We start from the raw sequence: 16,192 nt of genomic DNA, 5'->3' as shown, positions 1-16,192 counted from the left end.
AAACTCTGAACTAATGAAACAGTAAAACACCTCAGTTTTTATTGATGGTTGCTTGATGTTGACTGTTTAATGTTGCTGCAATCAAGCAACCTGTAAAATGACTGCTATTATACTTCTGGTAATTAGATTATGTTAGGCATTGACAACTTCTGTGGAAACTACAACTGGTGTGGTAAGAACAGGACAGAATTCTCTTGCTTCATATTTTTTGTTGATACTACTGTTACTTGATAACCAGTGTTGTGGAGATGGTAATTCCGGGTAAAGGAAAATCTATGGTGATGTTTTTAGACAAGAAATTAAAACTAGTATATTTGTGTTCTGCCCTGAAAATGCAGTTCAGGACAGATAGAATTACAGTGTTAAAGAATTTTAGCATTACAGAGTGAAGGAGTTTACTTCAGCTGATGGTTATGGACTTGAATCCTGTAGGTATGCCTGTCTTTCAGTGCAATACTGTGCCACTTAGTCTGAAATGGAAAGAATCATAGGAAATTGAGTTGTGCTCAGCAGAATTAATTGACAGGTGCAGTACTGTATTAATTGCTTCCAGAACCCAAGCTAATGTCAGAAACCCTCAACTGCATTATATACAGGGATTTAACTCATTTAAAACATAATTTCTCAACCCTGAGTGGTTTTAGAGAATAATATAGAAAATGTGGAATTTTTCAGCAGTATTCCATTACCTTTCCTTCTAACCTGCCTCAATAATAACTGAGTAATGCCATATTCAGTAAACCATGCTTTGATGTCTGGAACAATCCTTTCATTTGCATACTGGAGAATGCTTTTGCCTATATGCTGTGATAGCTTTCACGCTATTCTGAGAAAACGCTGCTAAAAAATAAACTTATCTTTGCCCTTCAGGTTTTGAAGCTTTTATACCGTTCAACAAGGAGTAGTAGCTTAGCTTCTTTTTTATTAGCCACATAGTATAATATCCATTCCTATATATGTAATGTGCAGAGCTGAGATGAAAAATTGTACTGAATTGGTCTGCACGGGACTGAAGAGATTCTTTAATGTAGACTTGGCATCAGGCAAAGATATCTATTAATATACCTAATAATATAATTCAGAGAAATCTCTCAAGGATACCTATTTTATCTTCAGTTATTCTTTTTCATCTTGCATTTGTTCTGCTACGGTGAAAAAATTGACAAATGGTTGAATTGGGAGTGGGTCAGTTTTCTGGTTTGTGTTTGCACTGGAAGTGTTACTAATGCTTAGTTGCAAGTGTTGGTGGTAGGGGTTACATCGTAACTCTTAACATGGTAGGCTGTTCTGCTGTTTGACCTTGTTGCTTTCATAGGTGATCAGAATGTGAAAAGCTTTTAAAGGAGTAGGGGAAAAAAAGCTTCTAAATTTAAAGCTTCTCAGTTATATTTTTAGACATCTATGATTCCACATAATGGGGAGAGGAAGCTGTTCCAATTGAATATTTTGGGTATTGAATATTTTTATTTTTCAAAGTCAAATCATGATTATTCCATATTTACTCTTAAACCCAAGACTTCCATTTAAGGCATCTGTTAAAAATAATGGGATTTTTTTTTTTTCTTTTAAATCAATTAAAAAATTATACAGCACAAGGTGAAGTCCTCAAATCTTTGCAAACTATTCCAGTTTTTCTTACCTATGTAGCTCAGGGCTGAGAAGAATCAAAACAAGCATGTCTCATCACGTACTGTTACTTTTTTGCCACTTTACCTCAGACAGGGACTTCAGCTCCCCCATGGCTATCTTTTCACCAGGTAAATTCTTGGATATATGTGAATCAGTTTCAGTGTCATCTCAGTTGTTCTTGAAGGTCAACAGTGTTACGAATAACTCTAATAAGAAAATACTACATGAAGCTTCTGCCTTTATATCCTTAAAAAATGTAGTATCTATGACTTCTCACCAGTTTTGAGCCACATACAGTATGTAAATCTGTGCTTTATGGGGCAGTATTGAAAAGTGCAAGATTGATGCATTAAAATAAATAAAAATTGTTAATTGATGTGACCTGCTGACATCTTATATTAGTTTGTTTAACTGTAAAGAATGTAAAGAAACAATAATGTTCTATTCTAAATGCATATATTTACATGTAAGGAAACAACAGTATCTATAACATGCTGTGGCTTACTAACATGATGTTCATTGTATTCAACTAGGTATGTATCATTCAAGTAGCTGCTTGTGTGCTGAGGCGTAATGCTTCAGTATGATATAAAAGCAGTTCTTTTCAGTTTGACTCAAATTGAGTCAAATATAAAGCATTAAGTTACAGGTTATTTCAATTTTTATAAAGGGGAAATTTAAAATACCTGGAATACCGTAAAGTGCTTCATTGTGCAAAGTTTTTTTTTAGCATTGGTCCGTTAATGCTGCAGAATGCACCACACTTGTTAATTTGAGATTAGAGTCATGTAGATAATTAACACTGGCCGGGTTGATTCTCGACTCTTAAAACAAGAAATGGCTCCACATAAAAGCCTTTTCTGATGGCTTTGCACATGAAGTTGGTTAGCCAGATGGATAAAATGCTAAGAATTTCCTTTTCTAATGGCCTTTTCCATTTTGGAATCAATTCAGATCATTTTACAGTCAGGCACATGTATTCTTGTCTTGCAATTATAATGTGGGAAATTCTGTCCCTCATCTTGTGTGAGAGCTCTTGCAACAATGTTTGTATTCCAGGATGGTTTTATCTACACCTTTAGACACTCTTACATACTCTGGTGCTAGGAAATGTCTTTCCTGTGGTTCAATATTGGGTGGGTGGGTTGGTTGATTGTGGGTGGGTTTTTGGTTTTCTTTTTCCCAATAAAATGTAAGAATTAACAAAGTATGGGGGTGTTTTGTTTTTGTTTGTCATGTCCTGTTCCTCCCTTCTCATCCTTCACTCTCCTCATTATCTCTCTGTAGATTTGATTCTGTGGCATCTGAGCAGCTTTTGATGTCTTCAGGGAGCAAAAATAGTCTTTATACCACATATTTTATTGAACTTAATGTTGACTTCAACCCAGCTTCACATGAAAGAAAATTCCAGCTGGCAGCTTCTTTAGAGGGGAAGAACATGTGCAGACACATAGGTTGAGAAGCCTTTCTTTCTTAGGAAGTTAGATTAAAAGCTGCAAAGCCCAAAATGTAATTGAAGTAAATAATGTGCCAACCAGTACATAATACTTATGTATTTTAAGGTTGCATTAGGATGAGTTAGTTTAATGCATCATTAATAATAAACATTCTTATAAAAAAAAAAAAGCCTATCATTTGTATACTGATTCTTGGGTGATACAGAAACTGATATTATGACCATCTATAGATTTGAATGCTAATTTTAGACTCGGTGGAAATTCTAGAGGGTGACTTAAAACCCAAATGTCTGCAGGTCTCGCATCATGCAATTACTGACTTAGAGACAGACTTTTGTAATGTAGGAATCTTGGTAATTTTGGATGTACTGGCACAGAGATAACAGAAAACTGTCGAACACCCATTCATGTTTTGGGAAACTTGACTTTATGCCACATGGAGAGAAAGGATTTATGTTTATGCAAATAATGGGATTGAAATCCCCACATGGGGTTATATTCAGGAGGCAGCTGCTGCTTTTACTTATACGCAAGAATAATTGGTGCTTTGGAACTGTACTTGCCTCACAGCTTGCTCCCAGGTTGGGGAAAAGCGAATTCCCTGCCCTAATGTGGGCTTAATTGCCTTCCTGTCGAATGACGTAGACGCCTGAAAAGCTTGAAGCTAACCTTTAAATAAGCTATGTCACAAGCAAATAATTTGTTACCCATGTAAAGGACCAAATGATAAATAAATTCACAGATATGGTAATTTATTCCTTTTTTGTGATAGTGATATAATAATAGTGTAGTTACCTATATAAATTAAGATCTATAAACTTAGATGTGAATTTTTTTTTCTGTGGGTTAAGCAGTAGCTTGAAAGTAACCCTGAAAATGTTCCATGAAATAATTTAACTCTAATTGCTGTTAAATCTATTGTATTTGAGGGTTCAGATTTTTTTTTTTATTTATGTTCAGAGTGTAATTTTTTATTATTGATTTATTTTTTTTTTCTTGACTTCCATGGAGAAGGCTTAGTTCTTTAGATGCTAAGAGTATTTTGTTTTGGAGTTAATCTGAGGCAGTAGAGGGTTTGTATTGTGGTTTCTGACTAACTTTATTGTTTGTACCATAATAAACAAAAGAAAAATATCTCAAATATAAGGTTGCTGGAATACGCTTGGAAGAGAGGATGAGTCCTGCTTTATAGTCAGCCCTTCCCCCCCCCCATCATCTGCAACCAGCTGTAATTATAGAGAGACAGAATGCCGGCCCAGACAGACTTTTTCTTCCCAGTCATAATGGTAGTTTTTATACCTTACCCTCTGCTGCAGGGATTTGATTCTTGCTGGAATTCATTTGTATTTGCACAATGATAATTCACTTCACCACAGTTCTGTTGGGAGTTTACGAGTCCAGTTGCATAGATCTTCTTGCAAGATAAGAACTTAATTTTCAAGTTCTTAACAGTTTGAATAATGGTTTAAATATTAACATCATTACCAAGATGAAGGGAATAGTTGATTAATTTCAAACTGTAGATGTTGAAGAGCAAGAACATTGATAGTCTGTGTTTCAGGCTCAGCCTGTTGCCAGTAATATTTTCTGTAGGTCTTTTTTTAATAGCAGCAGTTAGATATCATATTAACATGATTATTTTAAAATACTGCATTACAAAGCCTGTTGATATATTCTGTATGCTCTGGTATATTTAAGTACTTGGGTTTCATATTGGCAAATGTTAAGTAGCAAATAGCTAAGATACTTGAAGATCTTGGCTGAGATTCAGAGAAGTAACTATTGGTTAATTGCAGATTTCTAGGGCACTGGAGCTTTGTGGAAGTGAATGGTGTGTCACTTCTTGGATGCTTCTCTTGATGTCTTTATAAGAACTGTTTGGTTTTGGTTTTTGGTTGAGTGTTGGGTTTTGTTTCATGCATTATTTTGGGTTTTTTTTATGTTGCTGCTGCTTTCTTAGACTATTTGGTGTGTTTGTGGTGTGTCTAGCTAGACACTCCAAATGGCTCATTATCTTGGAACTCTCACCTTCTACCTTTTGATAAAATATGTGAATGTTGAGCTCTTAACAGTTCTTAATAGCTGTTACTTTCTTTGCTATGAAAAAGTAGGGTTACTGTTCAGTAGAAGAGATTCTAGAAACCTCGCTGATTTTCCCTTTTCAGCCCTTTGATTGCTTTTAACAAGGTCTCTGGTCACTCTAAAGTAAAAAGATTTTCCTTTTTTAATGTGGTAAAAAACTCTTATGAGGTTGGACTCCAACGCTGTAGTTAGTAAGTGCTGAAGGGGTTGGTTGTGTTGTTTGCTGTGGTAAGCCCTGGCTGTGCTCATGGTCCTCTAGGGTCCTTGGGAGGCTGCAGATGCCTGTGGCCTGCAGGGTTACGTGGTCAGCTGTGCCCCGCAACAGGCTTTTGTCGAAGTGGGCGCACCACTACCATTTAGATGCTAATGTGATATAAGCTTGGCGTTTTGTACTAGAACTTGACTGCATCTCAGGAATGTGGCCTGTCTGGTTTTATGTTGGCTTCAGCGTTAAAAGGGGCTACTGTAATTCATGTCTGCCAATCGATTAAAGCTGCAGTCTCCTGTTGTACGGCTTTGATGTGCCAAAGGAAATTGTTGTGGTTGGTGGAGAATTACGTGCTTTTTTTGGTTCTCCCAGATATTACTTACTTATGTGTGCTTTGTGTTTGCCATCTATGAGGAGGGAATAAAGTAAATTTACTATGCGAAGCTGTATATGGCATTAGCTTTACTGACAAGACTTGAACCTTTTCTTTCAGTTCATACTTGTTATATAGTGGGGTAACTAAGTGTTGTATTTATTGTTCATTTCTGGTTTTCTTGCAAATACAGAGTGGAATATATTTCTCTATTTTTACTGTAGATGTGACAGTTTTCCATTCAGTTATTTTCTGGTTCAATGGAATGCATATTCTGGCTCATGTTTTAGAGGCAGTGAATAAATGAATAGGCATAACAGGAACATTTACTGTAAGTTTTAATTGCTGCATCTTAGCAGCAATTTAATGTATTTTGTGCAGGAAAAAAGGATGTATGTATGGTGCAAACACAAATGCAAAATGCAGCCCTGGGAATAAAATTTGTGAAGGTCAGTTTTGTACATGAACTCAGCACTCATCAGATTTTCTGTGCTGTGCTCCCTACATATTTTTGTTGTAAAAGAAAACAATAGCTGTTTGTTTATTTTGTTTTCTGGAAACACATTCTTTAAGATATCTTTTTAAAATGTGCTGAATGATAATTTTCTTCAAGATTTCAGTACTGTATTAGCTGAAACGTGTGGAGGGAGCACAGGGGAGATAAACTAAACCTGGTTGGGCTCAGCTAGCCATTACTTTAGCAGATAAAACAAAATATGCAAATATCTCCTGAGCACTTAAAGCTGATCTTGCAGACACTGCCTGTCTGTACCCAGACAAAAAAGGACATATGATAATTCGATTTTGAAGGACCATGTGCTATTGCTACAGAGCTAAATATTAAAATGCAGGAAAGCAGACTATAACATGGCACAGTTGATTTTATGGTAGTTCATGTTAAAATGCTTTCTTCTTATATTGCCTTTTAGGTTACCTAGGGTGAAACAAGATTACAGGCTTGGAGACTCTGGAAAAGCTCAGCATCAGCGTTTGAGGTAAAAATGAACATGCTGAAGTAATCTTGGGAGTGTCCTCCTTGTTAACTTTATGGAACTGATTGGAGTAGAAATTTTCATCAAGATTTTTACATTTAAGTTTTCAGTATCGATTTAAAAAAAAACTTGACTTAAGAATCTCTCTTTAGGTCTGGGAAAACTCATACTTCAGGTGAGTATATTGTAGAATTTTTTAATTTTAGATCTTGAACTCTGCAGGTCTGTTTAAATATGGTATTTTTGATATAAGTTGTTGTTTTATGGAATGGTTAATATAGCTATGAAATTCTTTGTCATGAATGACCATCTTCCCTAATTTTACTTGTTTAGCTAAATGTGATTTTATGTAAATCACAATCTTAATTGCACAATATTTTTACTTTTATTAAAAAATGTGTTAATGTGCTTAGGAAGAAATGGTTGTTGCTTTTTCATGAGTTTACTGTACTTAGGCTTTCAAATTGAAATACTTTAATGAAAGAATGGATTACAAATTTATTTATTTTTTTTTTACATTTAAGTCAACTGAAATGAAAGTACATGTGCATGGAGAAAACAGTACAGTTAAAGAGAACATAGTAAAATCAGATGGAATGTACTGCTACTGTCTTTCTCACACGAACAGGTTTTCATAGTAACCTGTAAATAGGATTAGGGAAGTAGGCTTCCTTGAACATTTAAAGTACCAAAAATTGGCTTTTAAATCACACTTTTAAATTTTTGTTTCTAATACTAAATAAAAATAATTTATGTTCAGAATGGACTTAAATTGCTCATTTTCTGTCAGCAGGTTATAGTGTAGTCTTGACACATTTAAATGCTTATAAGCAACCAGATCACTACAGTTAACCCTGCTATTGTAGTTCCCTTTTGAAACGACTTCTATACTTCATGAGTTTTGTTGTTGTTGTTTTTAAGAGCCGAAGCTTGCAAATTATGTGATAAATCTACAAGCTGATATCATGCTGTCAAAGTGCAGTTCGCGAAGCGTAAACACAGAGACTGCGGAAATTAAAACGGTAAGGTTATGCTTTGCAGTATGGGAGAAGCAGGTTTTTAAGCATTACTTCACTGCATTCTTCTATCTTATTTTTAAAGCTTCTTCAGGACCATAGAGTAAAGTAACTTCTATATATGAGATTACAGAAATCTATCATGAATGTCTTGGAAAAGAATAATGAAAGTAGCTACTTTATTTTATCTGTAGGTGGTTAGGTGCAGCAGTGGCACAGATAAAAAAGATGTTTGTCATGAAACATGTGCTTTGATATTTCTTATGAAGCAGAGTACTGTTAGAAAATATGCTCAGTTTCTTAAAACGGGGTGTGTATGTGTGTAAATATTTATTGTGGATTTTATATTCAATTGCAGTTGGTGAAATACAATCAATTTGGGGGAAGAGAAAAGAGGAGTGATACAAAGGGTTAGAATTAGAATTGAATTTATATGTTGCTCCAGATAGAATATACAAAATAAACATTGAGGGAAGTAAATGGCAGGTAAATTGTTAAGGCCTTAGTTTAAATAGTGTGCTTCAGTCTGAAGTACAAGTTCAGCAAAAACAGGGAAAGATGCTAGCCAATTAAAGAGGCATAAAACAAAAATCGGTATGTGGTTTGAGAACATAGTAATGAACACACAGAAATGTATCTGACTTCTCTGGTCCTCACCTTGCCAGATGCTTAATGTTTTATCTTGTGTTAAGGAGGCAAAAGCAGAAGAATCTGCATAGCGTCAGTTTCCCACCACTGATTAAGCAACTACCTGGTTAGAACTGTTGCACTGGGCCTTATACATATCATTTTGAAAAATGAGAGCTTGTTCCAGAATCTGGTTGCATGTCTGAATTTGTTAAAGGAGAAAAAGCCACTGTTGTAAACTGTTACTCTGAATGCCTCATGTGCACGGGTTGTCATGATAGGTATGCTAGAAAACTGAATTTTATTTTCACATTTTATTTCTATACTAGTAAATGCCGTACAGCCCGCATATGTTATGCTGATATATAGTGATATAATCCACTATAGACTGTTGCAGTGTACAGCAGCACAGCTTTGTTGGTGTGAACTGTGATCTTCTGGTTCTGTTAATAAAGGTGGACTAATTGCAACAGAAACTGTTTATTAGGCTTTTGCCTCAAATGTGGGTTTGGTCATACTGGTGAGTGAACACTAAATTTAGGACTTGAGGGGTTGTGCATTTTTCTGAGTCTGTTAAGTGTTATGTTTACTCCGCTTCTCTTCTGTTTACAGACATTTAGGAGGAGTCTTGACAGAAATTCCAGCTGTTAACTATACTGTAGATTATAGAAATGCTTCAGAAGAAGATAATCTCTTTAATGAAACTTTTTTGAACAACAGAAAACAGCCTTTGCTGCTTTGGTATGCTATTAGAGACCAGTGTTCTGCTTGTGCTGTTAGACTGTTTGTGTATCAGGAAAAATAGAGCAAATTCTTCTAGTTAAAGATGGACATCCACAATGAATATTGATGATTATGTTTAAGAATCAGCTTCCCTGGTTTCCCTTAGGGATGCTCACATTTGAGTTTTGTAAGCATTTGTGCATTCTGTTTGCCCTTCTTGAAAGGGAACAGATCTTAAGTATGAGTTTATATTTAATAAGAATATTCTAAGACCAAATATAAAAATTGTTGCTAGGCAATGCATGTGGTAACTGTCTTTGAAGGGTAACAGATGAGTGCCTTGTGCAACTGCATTGTACATTAAAGGTAGCATAATATTTAAGAGATTTCTCATTCATCTTATTGAGTAATACTGTTTGACAGTATTTCATTACTTTAGACCTTCTGGGCCTAATGTTGTTGTTTACAGACTTTGAGTTTTGAGTTGGGAACAGAAATCTCAATGTGCTTCAATTTCGGAGTATACTAGATACCAGCTGCTAAATAAAGGGGCAAAAAATCCTTCCCATGAAAGTGAAACTTGTTCATTTGTTTCCAAGATGTTTGAGTTTTGGACAGTTCCCCCCAAACCCCCCACACTCCCTCTCTCCTCCCCCCCAATAAAAACTGTGTGTGGGTTTGGGTTTTGGGGTTTTTTTTTCTAAGTTCTCTGAGAGAACTGAAGTTACTGGAGTAATATTCACAAAATATGCTTGCGTGATGCTTTTAGACTATCACAGGAAAAGGCAAATCCTTTTAAAAAGTACACTTCTAAAAGCAGATTTAGAAACCAGGTGGTGTCAGAATCCTTGTATGTTTACCATCACTTGGGCAAAACCAATTTTTGCCACTGACTGCTTATAGTGTAAGTAGAAGTCGCTTTACTGCAGACTTCTGCAGTAACTCATACAGAACATTCTCAGTAAATATTTTTATTTTGTAAATTAACATTTACATTCATTTTCTGCTCTGTATTTCATATCTGTAACATTTCACAGTTTTCTTTCTGTTTGGTCCTCCATTACCGAAATAAGAATTTTCTGTGTTATATCTTTCAACAACTTAACATTTCATGTATCAGTTGGACATAAAGCTTACTTATAAAGAATGTGGTATTCAGACTCTTCAGGGGTTCGTGTAAGAGAATATTCAAGCAGCAAGGGTTTTTTTTCTTTTTCATAGATCATGGTTTATTTGCTTTAGAGTAAGTGGATTTTTTTTTTATCTTTAACCCATTGAGGCTGACATTTATTTTTTTTGCTGATGCTGAGAGTGTCTTTAGAGCATTTCTGATTTTTGTGTCACAAGGACTATATTGGGTACAAATTTACAAATCAGTGCTAGTGATGAAAGCAAATGAAATAAATTGCACGTGGCAGTAATAAATTTTTGTTCGTAATAGGAGATAGTTGTAGCTTTGCATTAACTTGATAATGAATATAATGCATGCACATGGTGGTGAAAACTTGAAAGATACATCCGCAGGGCTCTAGTCTCTTCTCTGTTTACTTCATGTCATTCCATGTTTTAAACAGTCCTTGGAGCAGGACTAGATCTGGGATGTCTTATTTCAGGTGAGTGCCCTGCTTGGTTTGGTTTGTATTCCTTAGTGCAGTAAACCGTGATTTTTTTTTTTTTTTTTTTTTTTTACAGCGAAGGTCTGCTTCAACTTGGATATAATCCTGTGACTGAAAAACCTACAGCACAGTTCCAGATTTACTGTAGTCTGGAAGAAATGGCTGTTAAGTGTTGTTGACTGTTCATTCCCAACCTTGTGCCCTTCTGAAATTAAGTTACTTAATTAGTAGAACAAGGGGTTAGTTTTAGCTTTCCAATTTACTGTTCACATAAATATGTATTGAAGTAAGGACACAGAGTTGTGGATATTGTTCTTAAACCTATGATGAGTAATGGTCATAAAACTGGACATTTCAGTATTATTTTAGTAGAACAGGTAAGCTTTGGCACTGTGCTGTTTTATCCAGCTTCTGTAACCTAGTCTAAAACGAAACAAAACAGGACTTGTTTGTGCTGTTTCTCCCTCCAAATCTGGATTCAGCAAGTTCTTACAGTTTCTTGGTCTATCAGTTTTCAAAATAGCACAGTGAATAATATGGAGCATCTTAGCAGGTATGTTTATTACTCTGGCTGAGCAGGACTACTTTGGTTTTTTCTCTGCTTCTGTGTTAGCTGGTTTCAGTTGGCTAGGTTCAGTTGACTTCTGTCCACGGATTCTGGATGCAAGTACTTGCATCTCAAATGTTTTCAATTTAAAACCTGTTCTTCAAGTAGATGTGTGTTTTCCCTTTGTTATTTCTAGATGGTCCTGTACTCCTTTTCTTTCATTGAAGAGCGTGGTATTTTTCCTTGCTATTGAAATAGCAACTTACAATGATACAATTACTTCATTTTCTGGCTTACTCCTGTAATAATGTTGACATTGATCTTGTCAGATCTTGTATACTTAACAATACAAATCATACAAGTGAAGGCCAGGACTAGGAAACTTCAGCATAGCAGGAAGTAACGTTGATGGTTTAGGCAGGAGAACTTTCTCTTTTTACCTGAGTTGGCATACAGTGGAAGAGGATTTAAGCTATATCAAGTGTGTTCTGCTTTGCTTGTGCTTACTCGTCAAGCTACAAATGTGCACGTACTTCTTTCTTTGCACTTCAGAATTTTTTTCGACAGTGCTTTTTGATTGTACTTTAGGGCACGTCTTTCATAAGAAGATACACAGAAACCGAAATTGTAGTATATGTTGTTTCACAGCTTTTCCAGATCAAGCTGGAACTGTACATAAGTATAAATCTTGCTTCTTGTGGTGGGGTAGCTAACTTAGTATCACTGTGGTGAAGTGTGTAGCAAAGGAAATGAGATTATTTGTGAATATTAGATTCTATGCTTTTTTTTTATTAGCAGCTTTCTAAAATAAGGTTGGTTTTCTTTCCTTCATTCCCTCTTGGTGATGTGATGCAGCTGTTTTATATGTTTCCAAAGTTGTATTTATGATTTGGAAAAGAAACACAGAATAGGTGGAATAATAAACAAGGAGCTGACCTGAAGTGATTTATGAAACTAAAGTAGCTGGGTTTAGATAAAAGGATGCTTGAGGAATTGGCTTTAACTTTTACTACACAAAAGGATTGTTCTGTTTTTTTTCCTGGTCCCTTCTAGCTTTGAGCAAGTGTGACACTGATGAGTTCTCATTTTAAACAAAGTAAACAGTGATTGTATTTCCCCATGAGTTGCTATATGTAAGTAGAGAAGCAGGCCTGAGACTGTTTCAGTGAAATACTGTAGTCATGATAAACACTTCATGTTCTTCAGAGGATTTTTTTGTTTGTGTTGCCAATTAGTGTGATGCTTATTGGAATATAAAAAGGGAAGCTAGATACATCAAAGGGGAGTTTCATCTATAACCTTGGGGAGAGAGCTGGGGATGACACCTTTCCCTATGTTTTCTCCTTTCTCCCCTCCTCTCATACACATAAGCTGTCACTTCATAGAAGAGCTTCACTTACATTAGCAGTGCCCAGAGTTTCCAAATGCTTTCAACGAGGGGCTGGGAAAGATGTGTATCAAGCTACTGTCCTTGCCACATGACTGATCTAATCTGATTAGTCACATACTGATTAACATTGGTATATTTTATGTGCAAATGCTCAGTAGATCAGAATGTCAAGGGTGACCATCTTTGCTGTGTGCAATTGTATAGCACACATGCATGTGTCCTGCTGGTTGTGTCCCAAGACCCAGAGCTGTGGAATTGCAGTGGAGGAACAGTCATGAAGGCACTAGTTCCAAAGAGGGAGTGAACCTAACATCTAAAGTTGTGCCAGATTTGAACTGTATAAAGTTACTAGTTGAATTGTTAGAACAGAACCTGCGTGTGTTTGTATGCATTGTTTGAAATGTATAAGACCAATTTAAAAATCTGCAGGAGTCTTTTTGTATTAAACTGAACTGAGTAACTGTGTTACTGATTTTATGTGTGTAGACTATGCTGTTTTCTATTTGCAGCTAAATAAGACAATATATTGACGCATTTCATCTGTTCAGATAATCCGGAAGACTTGGTAGCTTAGGTTGCCAGACTGAAAAAGTAAATGAGAAGATTTGCATGAGTTTGGAGATTCATTCAAAAGCCACTGAAAAAAAAAATCGATAAAATGTCAGGAACATTCTTTAGTATGTCTATTGAAAATATACATTCACCCCTTTTCTTGTTTGGGTGTGGGTTTTGTTGTGTTTTGTTTGTTTGTTACATTTAAATGTGCTTTTCATAAAGAAATACTATATTTGATAGAGGGGGAAGTATATTTATTATTGAGCCAAAGACCAAGAGGGTACAATTACTCTCTTTCACTAAATAGTGTTTACTGGTGAATGTTTTGTCTTCAAAAGATAAATAATTATTTATAATGGAATTCTTTTTTTATGGAACAGAACAATGTTGCTTCAACCTAACCACACTGTCCTTCAGGACTTCCCCTTTGGAAAAAGCAGAGACAAATTTTTATATCTGACTATTTTCTATGAAATGGTATTACTTGTACATGAATCTGCAAGAGGAGGGATCATGTAATTCAATGTATAGCCTTCTCTTTATTTTACAAAATATGCCTGAGATGAAAAACTAGAGAGAACCAGTTTGATCCCTTTTGTCAGTGATTCCCATAGCTATTTAATATTAGTTAAGTTAGAGTATAAATCAGTGTTTAGACATGACCCAATTATAATACTTAAAAATGTGAATGTACGATAAAGAACTAAAATGTTGTATTAGGTGAAGACTGTGGTAAATAAAATTTCATCTTGAAAAGAAATCAATACCTTTAATTGTATGGCTTTACTTGCAATCTCTCAAAGTGATTATTTCTCATAACCATTAGTGGTTAATATTGTCTATTAGATAACATGCACTTTTCTCAGTTGTTTTTTTTTTTTTTCTCACTGCACATTTGCAAAACTTAACCAACTTTTCTGTTCTGTAGAAAAGCAAGGGTGCAATAGAATGATAGTCAGCTTTTTCTCACTTATGTCTAATGAGTGATCAAATTTGAAAACATCAATTTTATGCATTTCTCATTTTGAGGTTGCTAAAATGAATATAGAGCATCTGGGAATTTTCAGGGAAATCAGATTTTGAAAATACTGTCTTGTTGAATAGGGTATTTCTTGGATTTGAATTGAGGGAATTTTCTGAAGATTTGATGTAGTATGCTTGTATTCTACTTCAGCAATATTTTTTATATTGTCAGGCCTTAATCAGTTTCTGTGGGCAGGGTAGATATTATTTTTTTTTCTAAACCTCAGTCATTCCTGACAGATGGCAAACATTTTAAGAAAAGCCCAGTGATGAGAACTTCACTGCCTTAGTAGGAAAGTGTTTTCCATAATTGTCATCAAGTTGTGAATTGTTTGTTTATCAATTAGAATATCTTTCTGGAAATTGGTGGTTAACCTGATAAGGTTCCCTTTCTCCATTAATCCTTATCAGAGTCGGCAGCGATTATTTATAATTCTTCTGCCAGTCCGTAAACAGATAAGCTTATCAGAATCTGTTGATTTGAAAATACTGAGGTTCTTGTGTAGTTCCTGTTCTTTTCCCACAGATTAGGATAAAGTTCCTGTTTGTATGTATATAAAGCTTTAAGTGGTCATAGGGACATTTTGACTGGAAAGAAAAATGGAAAATGTGATGCTTATTTATGCCTGTGCTCTAGAAAATTAATATTTTTCTTTCCTGAAGTAAAGGTAAAACAGCTTTATTATTTAAAAAAAATCTGTTCTTAAATATATTTTAAACGGGATTCTGTCAGAACATTAATGGAACTTTATATTGAAATGTATTTGTGTAAATTCAAATGCATAGAATGAATTTTGCTCTCTAAAGTACATATTCTTTTTAATTTCTTTCGTACCTTGATGCACACATCTTTTAGTAGAAAAGCACCTGTAGATTTCAAATTAACATTTTCTGCTGAAAATAATATGATATTAGCACGTACTGGAACTAAAAGCAAGTAGTGTCCTTTTCTTACACTTAAGTTTTCTCTTCTTGCTTTATATTGTGACTGTGTTTAATACTGTTCCTTTTTCTTCTTGTAGTAGGCTGTGCCGGAACAAAAATGCAATGAAAGAAACACTGGATGAATGAATGAAAAGCCCTGCTTTGCAATCCCTCAGCATGGCGGGACTGCAGCTCATGACCCCTGCTTCCTCCCCAATGGGTCCATTTTTTGGACTACCATGGCAACAAGAAGCAATTCATGATAACATTTACACGCCAAGAAAATATCAGGTACAAATGATAATAGTAATACAGTAGCATCAGAAAAAATGTACAATGAAATCCATTAACTTAATGGGAAAAGAACTAGAGCAGCTGTAGAATGTGCAGTGTTGTGCACAGTCTAGGCGTGTGTTCCTCGCACCTCCACCTGTTGGGAGTTGTTTCCCTTTTCCTTTTGCTTGGCTGTGTTCTATGTTTGCAGTATTCGCCATTCCTCCTCCTTAGTTTGCCCTAATGAACAGAACATCTATTAAACTGAATATTCCTTTCTTGCTTTCTGCGATGCTGTTAGGGACAAATACGGTAAACATTACACTGCCTCTCAATTGTATGCATACAATCATGTCTTCTTCCACCTCTGACCTTTTGTCTTCTACAAAGTAAATCTTGGTATTTTTTTTTATTATTATTTTTTTTCCACGTACTGGTCAAAGTAGCTCAGTAATGTCAGAAAACCCTTCAGAGCACTCTGATTTTCATTTTGTTAAGGAGAGCTATTTCTGATCTCTAGAATTTCAGTTCTCTTTGCACTGCAGAGGTGCCTGAAAGCTAGCATTTGGTTAGTATTACTGAAAAAAGTTGGATCACCTTGAGCTAATATACTTGCTTATTTGGCTGAACTGATATATGCAGTTAGACTTAAAAGCTCGGGCTTCGTTCTTCACATAATGTATTTAGCAACACAATCATCTATTAAGAAGATAATAGCTACTTAAAATAATAGCAAATTTGCTATTGTCTAGAAATA

General features: G+C 35.3%; 1 protein-coding gene across 4 annotated transcripts in view; it reads left to right on the top strand.

Annotated features, from left to right (window-relative positions):
• DICER1 (dicer 1, ribonuclease III) overlaps positions 1 to 16,192 on the top strand; it is a 68,032-nt gene that overhangs the window by 9,393 nt on the left and 42,447 nt on the right. For all 4 annotated transcript variants that reach the window (XR_013956776.1, XM_080617243.1, XM_080617244.1 and 1 more), the window contains exons 2-4: positions 6,679 to 6,744; positions 7,663 to 7,763; positions 15,261 to 15,453. Coding sequence is in view for 3 of the 4 variants with exons in the window: in XM_080617243.1 (XP_080473369.1) it covers positions 15,310 to 15,453 (144 nt within the window). In the remaining variant the exon portion in view is untranslated. The remainder of the gene's footprint in view (positions 1 to 6,678; positions 6,745 to 7,662; positions 7,764 to 15,260; positions 15,454 to 16,192) is intronic.

Source organism: Psittacula echo (genome assembly GCF_963264785.1).
Source record: "Psittacula echo genome assembly, chromosome: 5".
Taxonomy (NCBI): domain Eukaryota; kingdom Metazoa; phylum Chordata; class Aves; order Psittaciformes; family Psittacidae; genus Psittacula; species Psittacula echo.
This window is presented reverse-complemented; position numbering and strand designations above follow the sequence as displayed.